Source organism: Nycticebus coucang, chromosome 4 (genome assembly GCF_027406575.1).
Source record: "Nycticebus coucang isolate mNycCou1 chromosome 4, mNycCou1.pri, whole genome shotgun sequence".
Taxonomy (NCBI): domain Eukaryota; kingdom Metazoa; phylum Chordata; class Mammalia; order Primates; family Lorisidae; genus Nycticebus; species Nycticebus coucang.
This window is the reverse complement of record NC_069783.1, coordinates 114,105,302-114,124,957: the sequence shown is the minus strand read 5'-3', so window position 1 is coordinate 114,124,957 and position 19,656 is coordinate 114,105,302. Positions and strand designations below refer to the sequence as shown.

The 19,656-nt window shown below is 49.6% G+C and overlaps 1 protein-coding gene across 9 annotated transcripts in view; it reads right to left on the bottom strand.

Annotated features, from left to right (window-relative positions):
* The window catches only part of KDM2B (lysine demethylase 2B), a 143,136-nt gene that overhangs the window by 97,502 nt on the left and 25,978 nt on the right, over positions 1-19,656 (bottom strand). For 7 of the 9 annotated variants that reach the window (XM_053586978.1, XM_053586976.1, XM_053586977.1 and 4 more), the window contains 2 exons: positions 10,283-10,461; positions 9,857-9,963 (listed from right to left, as the gene is read on the bottom strand). In XM_053586978.1, coding sequence (XP_053442953.1) covers positions 9,857-9,963; positions 10,283-10,461 — 286 coding nt within the window. Of the gene's footprint in view, positions 1-2,468; positions 2,646-9,856; positions 9,964-10,282; positions 10,462-19,656 lie in introns of those variants that run through there. The other 2 variants (XM_053586979.1, XM_053586982.1) reach the window with 2 other exon arrangements.

The following is a 19,656-nucleotide window of genomic DNA, read 5'->3' as shown; positions in this document are numbered from 1 at the left end:
TTGTGGCGGGCGCCTGTGGTCCCAGTTGCTCGGGAGGCTGAGGCAAGAGTATCGCGTAAGCCCAAGAGTTAGAGATTGCTGTGAGCCGTGTGAGGCCACGGCACTCTACCCCAGGGCGGTACAGTGAGACTCTGTCTCTACAAAAAAAAAAAAAAAAGAAAAGACTCTGGTGCGGCGGGGGTGGGGGTGTGTGTGAGTTGGCCACGCAGAGAGAGGAAGAGATAAGGAGAGCCCTGCCTTAGAAGCTTGGGTGGAGGCAGTGGATTCAGGAGGGAACCCGCAGCTGGGAGTCCCCTTCTGAGTGCTAGCAAGGGCTACAAAGCCCATCCTTCCTGCAGAAACACCCCAGGCCCCTCCTTTCTCCCCCAACCGCTACCCTCCTAGGGTTGTGCAGAGCTTGAGGAGGAGGGGACATACAGCAGGCTTCCAAGTCCAAGCCTTACAGATGACAGGGCCAGGGTCCCCTCCCTGCTACTCACCCCTTTCCACAAGAGCCCCAGGCAGTGTGGAGGGGCAGCCTCCCTACCTCTCATGCCCATGCACTTTGGCACCTCTGGAGCCCACACACACATGCTTACCCCACTGACCTCTTTTCCCGCTGCACTTTGCTTTTCCATGGTTTGGAAAAGAGGAGAGGGATGGGGCGGGATTGGGTAGGGAGGAGCCAGCAAGCAGCAAGTGAAACAGAGATAATGGGGTCCTGGGGCTGAGCTGGTCAGAGGGGGAGGGCTCCAGGGGCCCTCTCCTGGGGCTGCCTTTTGCACCTCACATTGAGGTAAACCCAGGGCTGAGCAGTATGCAAGCAGCATGCCCCGCGTCCCTCCTCCCAATAGGCTGGAAGGAGCCTTAACCATGTGTCTGCAGGAGGCTGACAAATCAGAAGGTCTCCCCGCACATCATAGCCCCGCTGCCTAGCAACCCCATCGGAGGGGTGTAGTTGACAGCGCAGGACACAAGGCTGTCACGAAGACAGGCAGGCTGCAGAGCTGACACTGGGGCGGTTAAAGTCCCGACTCTGAGCTCCACATTCTGCACACTTGAGGCTCTTGTGGACCCGGCCAAGTCCCTAGTCAGAAGACCTAGGTGACCCTCTTCTATCCAAGGAAAAGGGTCAGGGATCCTAATCCACCCCACCCTACCCCCCTGGACCACACTGGTCTCTTCTCTCTAAGCACCACTTCAAAATATTAGTCTTCATTTTCCCAAAACCAACTCTTGGTCTTGTTTATTTTTCTTCTCTTATTTTAATGTAACCTTGTTTTCCACCAGCTCCAGGCCTCAAATGAACACAGTCTAGGGAAAACAATTTAAGTGTGTGGGGTGGAGCAGAGAGAACCTGCTCCCTTGAGTCTGCACCTGGACACCCACCTGGCACCCACAGCAGAGAGGACAGGAGCCTACCTCTTGGACTCCAGGGCTGCCTGGACAAACTGGTCACCCCCACCCTGCCCACCTTCCTCAACCTCTCCAGCATGTGTGAAAATCAAGAAGCCCTGTGAGCAGGCTGCTGTGTGCAGGAAAGTTCTCCAAGTTGAGCCTGTGTCTGACCTGCCCTCTGGGTGTCCCTCCAGCATCTGGGGGCTGAGGCGACACTTCCAGACCTGCCTCTCCTGGAGAGGCCCCTCCTCTCAGTGGTGTCCCTCATTTCCTGGCTGCCAGGCCTGGGCCGCCCCTCCCACCCAGAGATCTTAAGCGTTAGGGAGGACAGGATGGCTGTGACAGGACGGCTTTGTCCCGGCTGGTCCCTGAAGGCAGCAGGCCACCCCTGGCTCCCGCGCCCCGCACTGACTCCGGGTCTCCCCGCTGGCTCTCGCTTACTCTGGCATAACGCCTTTGCACTGACCTCTACAGCTTCCTCTTCCCAAGCACACCGCAGTCACATGGGCACCCCAGCTCGGCTCAGTGCCACCACCGCTAAGCTCTAAGCTCTCACCGCGGCCAGCGACTGCCAGGCTTCCATCGCCCCCTGCCCGGAAAGCCACACCCCTGACCACCCCCTAGCCCAGGTGGCTTCGGTGTAGGAAGGCACCCTCCAAGTTAGCTGAAAATTGGGAGCCCCTGAGCTAAGCCCTTGAGTGGGGGTTCCCGCCCTGCAAGGCCCGGGCTGGCCGGGAGGAGCGTGGCAGGAGGGGTCACTGCACCTGCAGCACCAACTTTAGGGTACTGCCGTGGGGTCTGTGAGGGGGCGGCCCCGCCCCACCCTTTCCTCTCCAACTTAGAGGAACTCCCCCCATGACCCAGGCGGTCGCCCCTCGGGCAAAGGGCTGGTGGGGGAGGAGGGAAGCTGGCACCGGTGGCCGGCTGGAGGTGCCAAGCGCGCGCACACAGCGCACTCACATCAGCCCGGGGAGACACAAAGGGCTGCTCCGCGACGCCAGCCGTACAGCCCGCGGGCGGGAGGCCACCCACACCCCGCCCCGCGCGCCACAAAGGAGCGGGGCGCCCGGGCAGCCCGGGCCCGCGGTTACCCTCGGCGGCGGCGTGGCTCCGGGGCGTCCCTTTAGGCGGCGGAGGCTCGACGCGCGCCCGGCCCCGGCGACCCGAGCCGAACCCCCTCCACGGCGCTGCCAGGCCCCAGCCGAGGACGCTGAGGCCCTCGCTCGCTGCCTTCCTTCCTCGGGGAGCCCGGCGCAGCCTGCGCTCATCCCCGCGCTGAAACTGAACACCGGCGCGGCGCGGCGGCCGCCAGGGAGGCGGAGGGAGGCCGAGGCGGCGACAGGGAAGCGCGGGCCAGCGCCAGGGGACGCCGCCACCGCCCACGGCCGCCCCTAGCCCCGGCTGGGTGGGGGAACGAGGGCAGCTCTCCCCACCCCCTCTATTTACAGGCGATCGCTTGGGGACCCCGGTTCCCGTTTTTCATGGACGCCGCTCTGCAGCTGGGGTGACGACCCAGCAAAGCCACCTTCCTTAAATGTGCCCCTCTAGGCACAGCTACAGAAAGGACTAGCGTTCCGGAATAGGGGTTGTGCTAGGTCCCGGAGTATAGCAGCCAAGAGAAGAGGGATGCGACTCTGACCCTAAAGTCCACTAGCTGTGTGACCTTGGGCAACTTACTTCTCCTCTCTGAACCATTTTCTCATCACTCCTAACAGTGAGGGAGGTGTCCTTAAGTTCAGCTCTGCATTCGGAGATGCTGTTTTGCAGCACCTTTCCCCACTACCTGCCGGCTTAATAGCGAAGTAAACTCTACATCATGGATTATCATGGGAATTTGTTCACATGGAAACCCAAAACTATGGTACTTGGATTATTTAATCCAAACTTCACAACAACCTTAGAATATCATTCTCAGGTTTGTCTCTGTTTTTCATTTAAGAAAGCCAAAGCTCAGAGGTACAGTTACTCTGGTCCCTAGCCTAGTAAAGGTAGTGCTTACCCAGGCAACCTTGCTCCAAGTCTCAGCCTTTCTCTGCAGGTTTACCTGGCAAATCCCAACTCCAAAAAGCAGAGTCCAGAGGTTACAGCCAAACCTCAACAATTGGCTTCCACCTGAAGGAGGTGATCCAGCTCAAATCAGAAGTCCCACCCTCCAGGTCACCAGGGCCACAGCCGGGCCCTCCTCTCACCCATCCCCTAAACCCTTCCCCCCAAAAAAACAAAAACCACAAGGAGGCAGGAGATGGCTGTATAGCTTCTGCAAGGGCAGGATCAAGCTTCCCCATTGTTTAGCCAAACCCCTTCCACTAGGGCTTCCCATCAATATTAATAGGTTCTAATTATTAAGTGCTAATAATAATAGCTGTTTACACACATGATCTCATTTCATCCTTAAAATAACCTGCTCACCCCATTTTAGGGAAGCAATTTCAAAGTAGTAAATGCCGTAGGCCACTGTATTGCTTCTTGATGTGATTCATGGCACAGCCCACCTGTTAGCACCTCCCAAGTAGTCTGCCCAGAAGGTTAGACTATAGACTCTTTACACTGGCTGGAATTTTAAGCATGCGTATGTTTTTCTATTTTAAAGAAAAATTAACAACATTGAGAATATTTTCTATCTTGGATTTGAGTATCAGTCATTGAGCTATTGTCCTTGAACAAGAAGTTTGTCACACTTAAAAAATGAATGTAGGGGGTGGTGCCTGTGGCTCAGTCGGTAAGGCGCGGGTCCCATATACCGAGGGTGGCGGGTTCAAACCCGGCCCCGGCCAAACTGCAACCAAAAAATAGCTGGGCGTTGTGGCGGGCGCCTGTAGTCCCAGCTACTCGGGAGGCTGAGGCAAGAGAATCGCTTCAGCCCAGGAGTTGGAGGTTGCTGTGAGCTGTGTGATGCCATGGCACTCTACCGAGGGCGATAAAATGAGACTCTGTCTCTACAAAAAAAAAAAAAATGAATGTAGGGGCCAGGCATGGTAGCTCACACCAGTAATCCTAGCACTTTGGGAGGCCAAGGCAGGAGGATTGCTTGAGGCCAGGAGTTCAAAACCAGCCTGAGCAAGAGGGAGATCTCATCTCTACAAAAAATAGAAAAATTTGCCAGGCATCGTGGTACATGCCTACAGTCCCAGCTACCTGGGAGGCTGAGGCAGCAGGATCACTACAGCCCAGGAATTTGAGGTTGCTGTGAGCCGTGATAAGGCCACTGCACTCTCGCAGGGTTAAATGAGTTAAGAGCAGAGGAGGTGGCCCAGACGGCTGGACCAAGACTAGGATGTCCACGTGAAATAATTATTTTTTTTTAGTCATAAATGCTTCACCTCCTCAATGGTAAATATAGCCAATTCCTCTGTGTAAGTGCAGCACACAGCAAAAACTCTGTAATTATTTTACTCAGCTATGCGACATTGCACTGGTCTTCCCCCTTTCTGAACTCAGCATCCCACTAATCAGGGGCTACTAACTGGTGGTCTCATGAGTCAAACCAGGTCCTGAATGTGCTTGGTTTGGCCTGCACTTTTTTAATTTTTAAAGAAATTTCTAAAAGCCTTCCTCCCCACCAGCCCCTACTACCTTACACTTACCCATTACCTGTATTGAACCACTAGGACCTTCAGCTTGCTTATCTATAAAATGGTGAAATTAGCACCTGTCTTGTAGTATTGTTGAGCTATGCATGCCAAATATCCATCACAGTGCCTGGATCCATACATGGCAGCACAGGGAATGCTAGCTTTCTTTACCTTTTTTAAAGATAAAGAAGTACATAGGAAAAGCCAAAAATCCAGAGGCCTGGAATCTGGTGCATAGTCTGCAGCTTTCTCCCTGGGTCAGGCCAGTTTCCCTGTCTGATGTATCACCCAGGGATGATCATTCATGATGCCAGCAAACCTGGTCAATGAGGAGTAGTCTTGAAGTTAAAGGTGAAGGAGGTTATAGAGTTAAAAGCCCTACGCAAATGTGAGGCAGAGTTTATTGAAAACCAGAAGATGCCAGAATCCCAATAGCAGACTCATGTATAAACACCTTGTCCCATGTGTGGGACATTCCACATCCCTTGTGGGCTCCATCTTTTCCACAGCATGGGAGTGAGTCAGGGCAGGTATGATGGGACCCCCACTTTGCAGAAGGGAAAACTAAGTCTCTTAAGGGGAGATGACTGACTTGCCAGGGTGAGAGCAGCAGAGGCAGCCCCTGAAACTTGCTCAGCCTGATGCTTATTTTCATCTTCTCTGTGTTTCAGCTTCTTACCCCCTAAATTTTCCCCAGTTCCTCCTGCCACCCCTAGAAAGTACATGGGGAGGAAAAGGTACTCAATTCACAATTATATGGGGGCCAAATATATGTGAGGTCCTCTTTCTGCTGGGCTTTTGAATTGTTCGTCAGTCAGACCACAGATCTTTACTAGACCAGCAAACCTCATTTCTGCAAACCCTGTGTGTTTGCAGGATAAGATGAGAAGGGGAGCAGATTTACTAATCCCCTTCTGGAAAGTACTACAATACCCAGTGGTCCTAAGCAAAAAAAAAAAAAAAAAAAGGTGAGCCCATGTCATAGACCTAGGGAATTGTGGAGGTTTTTAAACATGTCCACAAATTCTTTGATACTCTTCTCTTCCAGAGGTACAGCTAAATTCCCCTCCCCTTCAGTATGGATTAGACTTAGTGACTCACTTTTAATTAATAGAATATGGCAAAAGCAAATATTGTGTGACTTTCAAAATTAGGTCATAAAAGGTACTGTGGCTTCCTGCTTGGTCTTTCTCTAACCATTCACTCTGGGGAACCCACTACCATGTAGAAGCCACTCAAACAGAGCTATGGACAGGTCCATGTGGCAAGGAACTAAGGCCTCCTGCCAACGGCCATGTGAGGGTGCTATCTTGGAAGTGGATCGTCCAGCCCCAGTTGAGCCCTCACATGACAACAGCCCAGGCCTGCTTTCACACAAAGCTCATGAGAGATCCTGAGCTAGATTCACCCGGCTGATCCTCTCCCGAATTCCTGACCCGCAGAAACTGAAATAACATTTGTTTTAGGCTGCTAAAAATTTTTTCAAGTTGTGAAACTTTAGGGTAATTGTTATGCAGCAATAAACAACTCATGCAGGAGAACTCCAAATAATTGTCACTATTTATATAGTTATAAAGAATTTTCTGAGACAAAGAGTTCTACATCTCCAAACAAAGATGCACTATGTAGTCAGCATTCACTCAACCCAACCCTCTTTGTCCTGCAGTATATTTGTTTGCAACATTTATCACCTCCTAAATTATACTATTCCCTTTTTTGCTTGCCTGTTTCTTCTCTCCACAGTATAGGCTCCAGGAGAATGGGGACTTTGCTTTATTCACTGAAGTCCACCCACTCCTACTCCACTTAGAATAGTGTCTTGCACGTAAGATAACTACTAGGTTAACATACTCTTTACAAATCTTTTGTCTGCCATCAACTACCCCCTCCACGCCTATCACCATCCATTGCCTTAAGTATCTCAACTGAAAACCACTAAGCCTCCTAAACTCATCAAAACTGAATAGCATAAACCCTGAAGCCAGGCAGAAAGCAGTAGTGTGTTTGTGTCACTTCCCTCCTCCCAACTGCAGTTCAGGTAGGTTGTCAGCTGTCTCCACTCTCCAGGGCTCCTGCGTGGAAGTGCTGTGATTTTTAGAAACAGTGTCATTTTAATTAAATTCCTCAGAACCATTGCACAACCCCAGAGGACTTCATCATGGTGGGATTTTTACCTTGCTTATTACCTGATAACTGAAATCAACATTCTTTTCAGCCAAACAAATGGACTATTTTCAAGGTGACAATTTCCTTCCTAACAAGGCTCACATCCCAAGTTCCCACAGCCATTGATGGGGTCTGTAAATCTATTTGCCACATAATCCACCCAATGCATCAAAGACATGTGGTCTTAGAAAACCAGAAGTGGGGTGGCACCTGTGGCTCAGTCAGTAAGGCGCCGGCCCCATATACTGAGGGTGGCGGGTTCAAACCTGGCCCCGGCTGAACTGCAACCAAAAAATAGCTGGGTGTTGTGGCAGGCGCCTGTAGTCCCAGCTACTCGGGAGGCTGAGGCAAGAGAATCGCTTAAGCCCAGGAGTTGGAGGTTGCTGTGAGCTGTGTGATGCCATGGCACTCTACTGAGGGCCATAAAGTGAAACTCTGTCTCTACAAAAAAAAAAGAAGAAAACCAGAAGTGTGTGAGCCTCTTTTGTTTTGGTCATTAGACGAGGTCCTAAATACATAATAGAGCTCACTATTTAAAGGTTATCTTCCAATAAAGTAAAGATAGTGAATATTTCAGGGAGGCAAAGTAGGAATTGATAACATAAGTGAAATTCATGTCACCCAATGCTGTCTATTTTACCTTCCTAAATACACAGCCATCTGGACCCTCCCTCCTCTCCACTCCCTGCCCTGTCATTCTCTCTTCTAGACCAGCATCTCTGCCCTATACTCTTCCATCCACATAGTGGCAGAAGGGTTTGCAGAATGCAAGCCTGAACACATCCCTCTCCACTTAAAATCTCAGAGAAGGCTGTGACTGTTCTTAGGGGAAATGCAGAACCTCACCAAGGCCCTGTTCAGCTTGGCCCACTCATCCCCACCTGGCACTCCTGCTTCAGCTCCAGCCCCACTTACCTCACCTCTGCAGGCCACCCTGCCCCTCCCTGCCATCCCAGATGCTCTGCACAGAGCCAAGAAAGCTCTCTAATCCTCATCACCTAAGTAACCCCCCTCACCCTCCAGACCCCAGCTCGAACACCTTCCCCGATCTCTCTACCCAGAGAAATCTCTCCTACATACAGCTCAACAGCATAGCTGTGGGACCGCACTGTGAGCGCCACAAGGGCAGATGAGAAACCTCTTCTGGTTTCCTCCACACTGTACTCCAGTACACAGCACCAAATAGATGCTCAAGACACAGCTGCTAAGTGAATGAATGAATGAGTGAGTGAATCAATGAGCCATCGTCTGCCTCTAGCTGGTCTTTGAGTCCTGCAGCCTTTCTTCCAGCTCACAATTCCTTCATTACTCTTTGCACTTCTCTCCCATTTCCTCTGTCATTTTAAAAGGCCAGGTTGAACATGTCCTCCAAGAACGCTTCTTGATGACACCAGCCAACTAAGATTCGACCTGTCCCCGCTGCCCTACCAGCACTAGAGCTGTGCCTCAGCTCTTGTTTTCCACAGCGTACTCTCCAGAGTGGGGGCTTTTAGTCTTTTATACTTTGTTTTACTTCCCCTTCCCAGAGGCTCTATATTTTGCTGCCATCAGATGGCACTGAAAACAAGCCTTGCTCCCTCCCCACCTGAGCCCAGTCTTTGCCTTTGATACAGCCTGGATCCAAGGCGTTGTAAGGACCTTCAACTTGGATGGGAGAAAAAATGCCTACAAAGTAATTAGAGAGAGAGAGCTTGAAAGCAGAAACTAGAGCAGCCCAAGGGCCGGCTTGCTGGCTTCCTTTACAAAGTCTGGCACACAGTCTGCACTTGCTATGCACTGAATTAAGGGCTGAGTGGATGAAAAGTTCACAGCCTTGAAGCTCCTGGGGGCATTCCTGGCAGCAGGGCTGAGCAGAGATGCTAATGGATTCAGGCTTCCAGCCAGCTCTTCTAGGAAGCCCAGAGCAACAGCCCTGCCTAGGATGGCCAGTGTCTCCTTTTCCTTATAGAATAGGAAACACAAAGGCTTGAGCCAGTGGGAGCCCCAACAGTGACTCTCTCCTCTCCAAAGTTTGTTACTCAAGTCTTTGAACAGAGGGCCTCACAGGTACCTCTGCTAACATTAAACAATCAGTCTTAGGACTTCTTGGTCAGTTACTAAGTGTTTTTACATCTCTGCTATTAGACTGCAGTTACCTTTCCAATCTGGTACCAATGTCCTGCTTAGAAGGCACCATCTACAGGACATCTGGTGACAAAGTGGTGCCTGGGCTTTGACTGCGAAAGGTTCATCTCTGGGTCAGAGCTCCCAGATCTCAACACCAAGGAACAATGGAACACCAGACCCTTCCCATCCCTAACCCAAACCAAAGCATCCAACATCGGCAGATCCCCCTGAAAATGCCCACTATGGGAACACGCTATCTCATGGAGAGAGGGGACATCTTTGACAAGCATGCACAATCACATGCCTATGCAGACACACGCACACAAATGCACACAGACATCGCCCATTGCTCCTCCTGCTTGGATCCCATCTGGGCAGGGGAGCTAGCGGGGAGGCCCAAGGGCTACCCGGATGGTGAGTCTAGCCCCAGAGCAGCAATCAGAGCCCTGCTTTCCAAGGAAGCAAGAGGCCAACTCGTCCCAGGTATGTCCCTACAGGGAAAAGTCCTTTCATTCTACAGAGAAACAGTTGCAAAGAGACACTCAAATCTCTGCTGATGGCCAGGAGCACCCTTCCTGCCTCCCCAAGGCTGGAATCACCCCTCCCAGGTCCCCCCAGCCAGCAAGCGGTCTTACTTCTTCACTTTTGGGTATTTCATCTCTGCGATGGCATTTGTGGCTTCTGTCTGCTTTTCCTTCAGATGCTGGGGCCACATGTTGTCCACCCAGTCCACCAGGTCTACCTGAAAGCCAGACCACCATCAGGGCTTCATTTCTCCAAAGCCAGGCCAGAAGCAACACCCCTCTTTGCTCTGGCAAGTCTCTGCATGTCCTTCTGCTGAGCTCCCTCTCCAAGTCTGCCTGTTCCTCCTGCCACAGCCTGCACTGCAGCCAGAACCCTGCACCCAATATGCCCCCTCCCTTTCCCAGGGGATGACCCTTGGCCACACCCATGCCAGCCATGCTCACACGGTGGCAGCCACACCCTTTCAAGGCTCAGCAAAGGAAGGAAAGCAGATGAGGTGGAAGGTGTCAGGGGAGGGGACCGCAGTCCAGGCCTACCACAGTCGGACGCTTGACCAAGTGCTCGAGCTTGGTGTGGCTGAACTCCAGGCTGATGACGTTGTACAGCTTGTCCCGCTGAGCCTCAGGCGTCTCATAGTAACGCACAAACTGGGACATGCTCATCTCCGTACCCTTCTGGGTGTTTACGTCCATCACGTCCACCAGTCGCCGACTCCCTGGGAACAGAACCCACATACCAGTCACTCCTGCCAGCTTAGGGCTCCAGATCCTACATGGGAGCCCATCACAAAACAAAACCTGCTCTTTCTTCAGGATCCCCCACATCCCACACTCTAATTCCATGTCTTCTCAACTACCTCATCCAGTCAGCTTTCCTTGCTAGGTCTGTCACCAACCTGCCTGCTTCCCTCCACCACACAGCCTTCATTCTAGTCTAAGACAGCCTTCAAAGCTTCCTATCAGGGTCCCCAGACCACATCAGACCATCTCCTCCTGCTCACCCTCCACACTGTGGCCAGGGTAAGCTTTCTAAAACAGAGACCTGGGCGGCGCCTGTGGCTCAGTGAGTAGGGCGCCGGCCCCATATGCTGAGGGTGGCGGGTTCAAACCCAGCCCCGGCCAAACTGCAACAAAAAAATAGCCGGGCGTTGTGGCAGGCGCCTGTAGTCCCAGCTGCTCGGGAGGCCGAGGCAAGAGAAATACGTAAGCCCAAGAGTTAGAGGTTGCTATGAGCCATGTGACGCCATGGCACTCTTCCCGAGGGCGGTACAGTGAGACTCTGTCTCTACAAAAAAATAGATAAATAAATAAAACAGAGACCTGATCATGGACACTCCTCTCTCTGCCTAACACCTTCAATGGCTCCCCATTGCCTACCGAAGACACCTTTCTGTTTATTCACATGCTGGATGAGTACTTATCTCTGTGGAAAACTAGCTGTTTAATAACCTCCCTCCCTAGACTGTGACACCAGCAATGTTAGTTGGCTTCTCTGAACTTCCGTGTCTTTTTTTTTTTTTTTTGTAGAGACAGAGTCTCACTTTATCACCCATGGTAGAGGGTCGTGGCATCACAGCTCACAGCAACCTCCAGCTCCTGGGCTTAGGTGATTCTCTTGCCTCAGCCTCCCCAGTAACTGGGACTACAGGCGCCTGCCACAACGCCTGGCTATTTTATTGTTGCAGTTTGGCCGGGGCCGGGTTTGAACCCTCCACCCTCGGTATATGGGGTTGGCGCCCAACTCACTGAGCCACAGGCGCCGCCCGAACCTCCGTGTCTTCATCCTGCCAACTCCTCTGAGAAGTTAGTTGTAGGGACTAAATCACAGGATGAGTTGGCACAGTGTCTGGCACATAAATGAATGGGTGCCCTCTTACATCCTAGTGTTAAACCTAATTCCTAAATACTGTTCATCTTTGTCTACTTTCTTGTCCTTCTTCCTACTATTCTGTAACCACCATGAGGGCAGGAGTCTCGTCTGCCTTGCCCACTATTCTAAACCAAGTATCTAGAATTGAGCTTGGAACATACTAGGAGCTCAGTAACTATTTTTATAATTGAATAACGAATGTTGAATGTTCTGTCTAGCATGTGACATATAACTTTGCATATGAACTGACGGCCGAACAGAAGAGAGTTAAGAATGAGTACCCGCCTTCCCTAATCAGAAAAATCCAGACTTTCATCTCACAGCTGGCCAGAGAGAAGGGAACAAACCCTGAACTAGGAGATGGGAATCTTCCAGGCCAGGCCTAGAGCCCCCACAACATTAGCAAACCTTCAAGGAAATCATGACTCTTTCTCAACTGTTTCCTCATCTGTAAGAGGGGAATAGTTCCAAGGTAGAAGGAATCACTAAAGCTAAGTGATGTACTTTGAAAGGAAGAAAGTACCCAGAGCAGATTGCCACATGCCAGGTTATCAAACCCAGCACCTCCTGTGTGTTAGGACTCAAAATCAGCGTTATAACTGCAATGGGAAGCCCACCGGTACAGAAAGACCTCAACTTCCCATTAGCCCAGTGACAAATAGATGGTCCGTGGATATTCAAAAACATGTACACCAAACAACAATAAGCAGGTAACTACCTTGTTCACAGCTACCTCAAAAGGCTATGGCTATAGGTAGGCCAGGTGCGATGGCTCATGCCTATAATCCTAGCACTCTGGGAGGCTGAAGTGAGAGGATCACTTGAGCTCAGGAGTTCAAGACCAGCCTGAGCAAGAGTTGAGAGCCCATCTCTACTAAAAAAATAGAAAAAATTAGCCAGGCCAATTTGTGGTGGGTGCCTGTAGTCCCAGCTACTCAGGGGGCTGAGGCAGGAGGATCACTTGAACCCAGTTGTTTGACATTGTGTGAACTCTGATGATGCCACAACATTCTAGCCAAGGGCAACAGAGAATGACTCTGTCTCAGGGGAAAAAAAAAAGTTATGGGTAAACCAAACAGGACAGCAAATGATAGCCCAGGGGTCAAACCTAGTCCAATACCTATTTGTATCTGGCATACAAGGTAACAATGGTTTTTACACTTTTTAAGTGGAGGGGGAAAATTAAAAGAATAATAATATTTCATGATGTGAAAACAACACAAATTTCACATTGCCAGGTCCATATATAGTTTTCTTGGTGCTTGGCCCAGCTCACTGGTTTACATATTGTCTAGGGCCAGTTCCCAGCTACAACCTGCTACAATGGCAAAGCTGAGCAGTTGTGACAGAAACCAAAAGGGTCACAATGCCTGAAATATTTACTCTCTGACTCTGTATAGAGGAAGCTTGCCTGCCCTTGAACTAGACAAAATTCTCATGGAACTTAGATGCTTATATCGGTAATAGTCTCATCCCATTCACGGAACCTGACCTATAACAGGTCCCTGGTCAATATTTGTTGAATAAATACTCACAGTCCCTTTCTCAACATAGGAACTAAATAATAAAAGTAACTCCTCAAGTGCGTAGGAGAACTTGGGTGTTACTATTTTGGGGGTTCAATATCTAATTTTCACAATAACCCTGGAAAAGCAAAGTAAGACTGTTCCTGTTTTATAAATGAGGGAGACCAAGGCCCAGAGATAAACTGACTGGTTCAAGTTCCCCCAAACATACCGTTCCTATCAATTCCAATCATTTCCATTTACTAAGCACATCAGCACATGCAAGTTCTCAGCACAGGTGATCTCATTTTGTCATGGTCACAACCATGAAGGAGAACTTCAATTACACCCATTTGACAGAAGAGAAACTAAGCCTTGAACAACTAATTTGCCCAGAAATCCCTAGTTGTGACTGGCAGAGCTGGGATCTAAAGGCAATTCAATCTAGTGCCAGAGCCCAGGTCTCATGCCACCCGCTGAATCTTGATCACTCGCTAAGGGTGTAAAATGACTCCAGACTTCAGGGACTGGCTCCTGCCCCCAACCTGGGAAGCAGATCCCAGGAGAATAGCTTTATTTCTGTGATGGGAGTGCAGATCCACCAGGGGGCATCCCTGACTTTTGCTGGATACTCTGGCCTTGATCTTGGCAGTGCTGGCTCCTTCCTCACTCCAGGGCGTGGGGAACAGGTGGGCACCACTCAGGTTTTCTGAGAGGCCCACCTGTCAGACAACCTGCTGTCAGAGCCCCTCTCAAGCCCATGTCTCCTCCCTAACCTTGCTCCAGGTCATGTCTGCAAAGCTCCCTGTGTGAGGGGTCTGCTGGGCAGATAGGAGATGGGATAAAGAATACTAAAGTCACAGGTCGAGTCACGCAAGTCAACACTGAAGCCCCAAGCTCAGTTGCCTCACCATCACAACGTTAAAACATACTTGCCTCAGACCTCATCTGTAACATGGGGGCAAAAATAGTAGCCAGCCCAGGAGTTGTCCTGAGACTTAAATTAGTTAATATACTTCCATGTAAAGTGCCTACAGGCAGGCAGGGTTACCTATTTACAGTCGGCCAGTTTCATCTGTAATGACTAGTGGAGAAAGTGAGGTGAAAGTTTAGGGACTTACCTAATGTCACAGCTAATTAATCTCTGCTGGCCAGTCCCAATGGACTGACCGCTGAGGATCCTAAAACATTATCAGGATGCTAATGGGTGTGGGGATTTTGTGGTGACTGATGAAAATGTTCTAAAATTGACTATCGTAAAAATTGCATGACTTTGTGAATATACTAAAAACCCGTGAAGTGTACTCATAAAATGAGTAAATTGTCTGGTATGTGAATTACAGCTCGATAAAATTGTTTTTAAAAATGGAGATTCCGGGCAGTGCCTGTGGCTCAAAGGAGTGGGCGCTGGCCCCATATACCAGAGGTGGCGGGTTCAAACCCAGCCCCAGCCAAAAACTGCAAAAAATAAAAAAAATGGAGATTCCCAGGGATAGCAAGCCATTTAGAGGTGTTTTCAAATAAATGTATATACCTTGTATATATCATGATATGTGTGCCCTTTGTGATATATTTTATGTCACACATACTCTCATTTACTTCCCAGTATGCATAACCCTCCCACATGCACAAATACATTTATCCACAAGTTATTATTTGCAATCTTAGTCTAAATGTGGACCCCTCAAAAAAGCATCTGATATTCATTAGGCACTGAAATATTTGATAAATGCTAAAATAAATGACAAATTCTATTTTGTGAAAAAGGGACCTAGCCTTGCAATAATCAGTTTAACAAGTATCCTTAGTTATAAGGATGTAGTAATTTGCTAAATTGTAACTTAGCACCCTGAAAATGTTATTTTGCATATATCAAGAAAATAAAACTAGTCTGGGGAAAAAAATTAATAAGTATTAAAATAAGTCAGTCAATAAAAGTTCAAATTAAAAAGAAAAAAAACAGTTGTAGGATTAGCTAACAAGATCCATATGGAGTGGTGGATGCACAGCAGGTGGCTCCCTTCCCCACCTGACCCCCGGACCCCCTAGTCCTAGGCCTAAACTCAGTTCCCTCTATTCTCTTCACAGGTTTTGGCTGTCTACCCACCTTTGGGGTGTTGTGCACTGAATTGCATTCCCCCAAAAGGATATATTCAAGTTCTTACCCCTGATAACCTGTGAATTTGACCTCATTTGGAGAAAGGATCTTTGCTGCTATGATTGAACTAAAATAAGGTTGTACTAGATTAGGGCGGGCCCTAATCCAATGTCTGGAGTCCTTATACAGCAAAGGAAATTTGGACACATAAGGAGGTGACAGCCAGATGACAAGGAAGGCCGGATAATGCATCTATAAGCCAAGGACTGGCAAACGTGGCCGGCAGCACTAGAAGCTTAAAAAGGCCAGAGGGATCTGCCCCTCCAGCCCTGTACACACCTTGACTTCAGGCTCCGAGCTCCTCAAGTGAGAGAGAGCATAGCATCCTGCAGTCTAAGCCACACTGTTTGTAGTACTGTTCTGTTATCTAGCTGAGAAAATGAATCTAAGAACTGATGACAGAATTAGCAGGCTAACTTACATTGCCCCCATACATGCCTAATATATGGGCAGGGAAGGACCATTGCCTCCCCTACAGAAACTGCACGAGCTGATCACAAGGCAGACCCCTTCTACAATTAAACTATATGCTTTACCCAGTAGCTTTACAGAGAGAAAAATGTCATCCGTGGGTGACATCACATTCCTTTTTCCTAAAATCTAGATTTCTTTGTTTCTTGCCTTATCTCCCCTACTATTCCAGATGCGCTGTGAGGGCAGATGTGTCTGTCACGCTCACTACTCTATCCCCACATTTCTAGAACAGAGCCTGCCACACCTTGGGAGCTCTCTCAATCTTCTCTGAATGAATGAATGAGTGTTGTTATTTACTGTTATGTCCTGTCTGGCTTACAACCTATAACTTCACATACACATAACAGCTGAATTAAAGAAAAGACCTCAGCTAGGCCAGATGCGGTAGCTCACACCTATAAACCTAACACTCTGGCAGACTGAGGCGGGTGGGCTGCTCAAGCTCAGGAGTTAGAGATGAGCCTGAGCAACGTGAGACTCCATCTCTAAAACTAGCCTATAGTCCCAGCTACGCAGGAGGCTGAGGCAAGAGGTTTGCTTGAGCCCAGGAGTTTGACGTTGCTGTGAGCTATGACACCATAGCACTCTACCGAGGGTAACAAAGTGAGACTGTCTCAAAAAAAAAAAGAAGAAGAAGAAAAGAAAAAGACAAGACTCAGGGAGAACTACAGGGGTGGATGTGAAACCTACCGGTAACAGGAACAGGAACTCTGCATATGGAGACCCTCTGGTTGTCCTGAGCAGGCAGGAGGTGTAGCTCGGACAACATAACTGAACATGGATGCATGGGAAGGAACGGGGAAGGCCCGTTTTTACTGTTCTGAGCACTAACCAGGCTTCTCAGTGTTGCCCTCCCCATCCCTCGCACACACACCCCTGCCCTTTGCTCCTTTGTAGCTTTCCATGTCACAGAAGCCACTTGGAACCAGTGCACGGAGACTCCTAGCCACAAGGTCCCCAGCTGACCCCACCTTGACTTGCCCCACCCTCTGATGAAAGAGAATCAGGACTTGGAGTGTCTTCAGTCAGTGGCACGTTCCCTCCCTCCTCCCCTTCCCTACCAGGGTAGGGCTGTGGGGAGCAGCTGTGGCCAAAGGCAGAGGAGGGAGGGTGCACTATATTAGGAGCTGAAGGTTGGGACGCTTGGTTCTAAAAGTAACTTCCTTAGAAGTGGTGTGGTGGGATCTCTGTCCAGCTCACCAAGTGTCCTGGAAGAGGTGGGCATGGGAGGAGGAGGGGAAGTCAGGCACCTGGGCTCCACGGCCCCCTTCCCCAGGGAAACACAAATGCACCAGGAACCTTCTAACACAACATAGCTGGGGTCTGGCACCTAGGGGCAGGGAGATGCAAAGGCATGATAGCCCACTTCTAGACAGATGCGTTGACAGTGGTAGAGTGAACCATTGGCTTTGAAGACTGACACATCTGGGATAAGGACCAGCTCTGAACCAAATAAGTGAAGTGACAAAAGAACAACAGAATTAGACCATCACCACCTTGCAGCCACTGATGAAGTGAGGGAGCTAGACATGGGACTCTGTGGCCAACATCAGAGAGAGACGACCTGACCTATGTGCCTCCTGACTAGAGAACAGGACACCAACTATGAAGTAGTCTTGCCAGAAATCATAAATGAATGAATTAGTGTGCATGTAGGGGATGGGGAGTGATAGCTTGAATCTGGTCAACTATCTGTATCCAGCCACCAACTTACAGGAACTACAGAGGAAGAAGGACCATTAACTAAGGGAATGCCACTGAAAATCCCAGCAATGGAAACCTCTACAGGTCAAACAATCTGACTTCTTGGAGGAGATGGAGAGAGAACCCACAGAGTAAAAAAGATTTAAAGCAGCTGTTCTCAACCTGTGGGTCAAGACCCCTTTGTAACAATGAAAATACATCGCCATATTAGGAAGGTTGAGAACCACTGATTTTAAAGGCCTGGAGCCTATAGCTCAGCAACTAGGGCACCAGCCACATGAACCAGGGCTGGTGGGTTCAAACCAGGCCCAGGCCTGCCAAACAACAATGACAACTATAACAACAACAGCTGGTGTTGTGGTGGGTGCCTGTAGTACCAGCTACTTGGGAGGCTGAGGCAAGAGGATCGCTTAAGATCAAGAGTTTGAGATTGCTGTGAGCTGTGATGCCATGGCACTGTACCCAGTGCTACATAGTAAGACACTGTCTCAAAATAAAAATAATAATAATAATAACCTCAGGGTGGCGCCTGTGGCTCAGTGGGTAGGGCACGGGCCCATATACGGAGGGTGGCGGGTTTGAACCTGGCCTCCAACCAAATTGCAACAAAAAATAGCCAGGAGGTATGGCAGGCACCTATAGTCCCAGCTACTCGGGAAGCTGAGGCAGGAGAATCCCCTAAGCCCAGAAGTTGGAGGTTGCTGTGAGCTGTGATGTCACAGCACTCTACCAAGGGTGATAAAGTGAGACACTGTCTCAAAAATAATAACAATAATAATAACCAGGCATGTGGGTGGCACCTGTGGCTCAGTGAGTAGGGCGCTGGCCTCATATACCAAGGGTGAGGGTTTGAACCCGGCCCCAGCCAAACTACAACAACAACAAAAAAAAAAAAAATAGCCAGGCGTTGTGGTGGGTGCCTGTAGTCCCACCTACTCAGGAGACTGAGACAAGAGAATCGCCTAAGCCCAAGAGGGAGAGGTTGCTGTGAGCTGTGATGCTACCGTACTCTAACGAGGGTGACAAAGTAAGACTCTGTCTCTAATAAAAATATAAATTAATAATAATAATAATAATAACCAGGCATGGTGGTATGCACTTGTAGTCCCAGTTACTATAGGGGAGGCCAAGGTGGGAGGATCATTTGAGCCCAAGACTTCAAGGCTGTATAAGCTATGACCATGCCACTGTAGTCCAGCCCAGAAAACAGAACAAAACCCTGTCCCTAGAAAAAAAATGTTTTAAAAAGTAATATGTAGGCTAGGCACCCGTAGCACAGTGTTTGTGGCGCCAGCCACATACACCGAGGGTGGCAAGTTCGAACCCAGCCCAGGCCAGCTAAACACCAATGACAACTGCAACAAAAAATAGCCAGGCATTATGGCGGGTACCTGTAGTCCCATCTACTTGGGAGGCTGAGGCAAGAGAATCTCTTAAAAGCAAGAGTTTGAGGTTGCTGTGACGCCATGGCACTCTACCCAGGGCGACAGCTTGAGGCTCTGTCTCAAAAAAAAAGAAAGAAAGGGGGCTCCTTCTCCCGTGTACATGGACTTCTCAGACACCCAAATTTCAATGATCAGTCAGCACAAACCCATCTAGTTCTTTCATTCTCCCATGAAGAGCCAGGCGGGAGGTGGGGGTACCTCATTTCTTCCTATCATTGATGGCCCTCAGGAACCACAGAACGAACCACAGGTGCCTGAGATGGTGCAAAGAGTCCTAGACTGGGTTCTAGCCCCAGCAACCCAACTGACTGTTTCCTAGGCCTTAGTTGCCTTCCATGTAAAGGCAGGAAGAAGTTGACTTTATACTTCTTTTTTTTTTTTTTTTTTGTAGAGACAGAGTCTCACTTTATGGCCCTCGGTAGAGTGCCATGGCATCACACAGCTCACAGCAGATTCTCTTGCCTCAGCCTCCTGAGTAGCTGGGACTACAGGTGCCCCCCACAATGCCCAGCTATTTTTTGGTTGCAGTTCAGCCAGGGCCGGGTTTGAACCCGCCACCCTCGGTATATGGGGCCAGCGCCTTACCGACTGAGCCACAGGCGCCGCCCGACTTTATACTTCTTTTTATCTTTGCCACAGAACTTTTTCTTTCACAGAAGCTTCTAAATACAGGGCGGCGCCTGTGGCTCAGTCGGTAAGGCGCCAGCCCCATATACCGAGGGTGGCGGGTTCAAACCCGGCCTGGCCAAACTGCA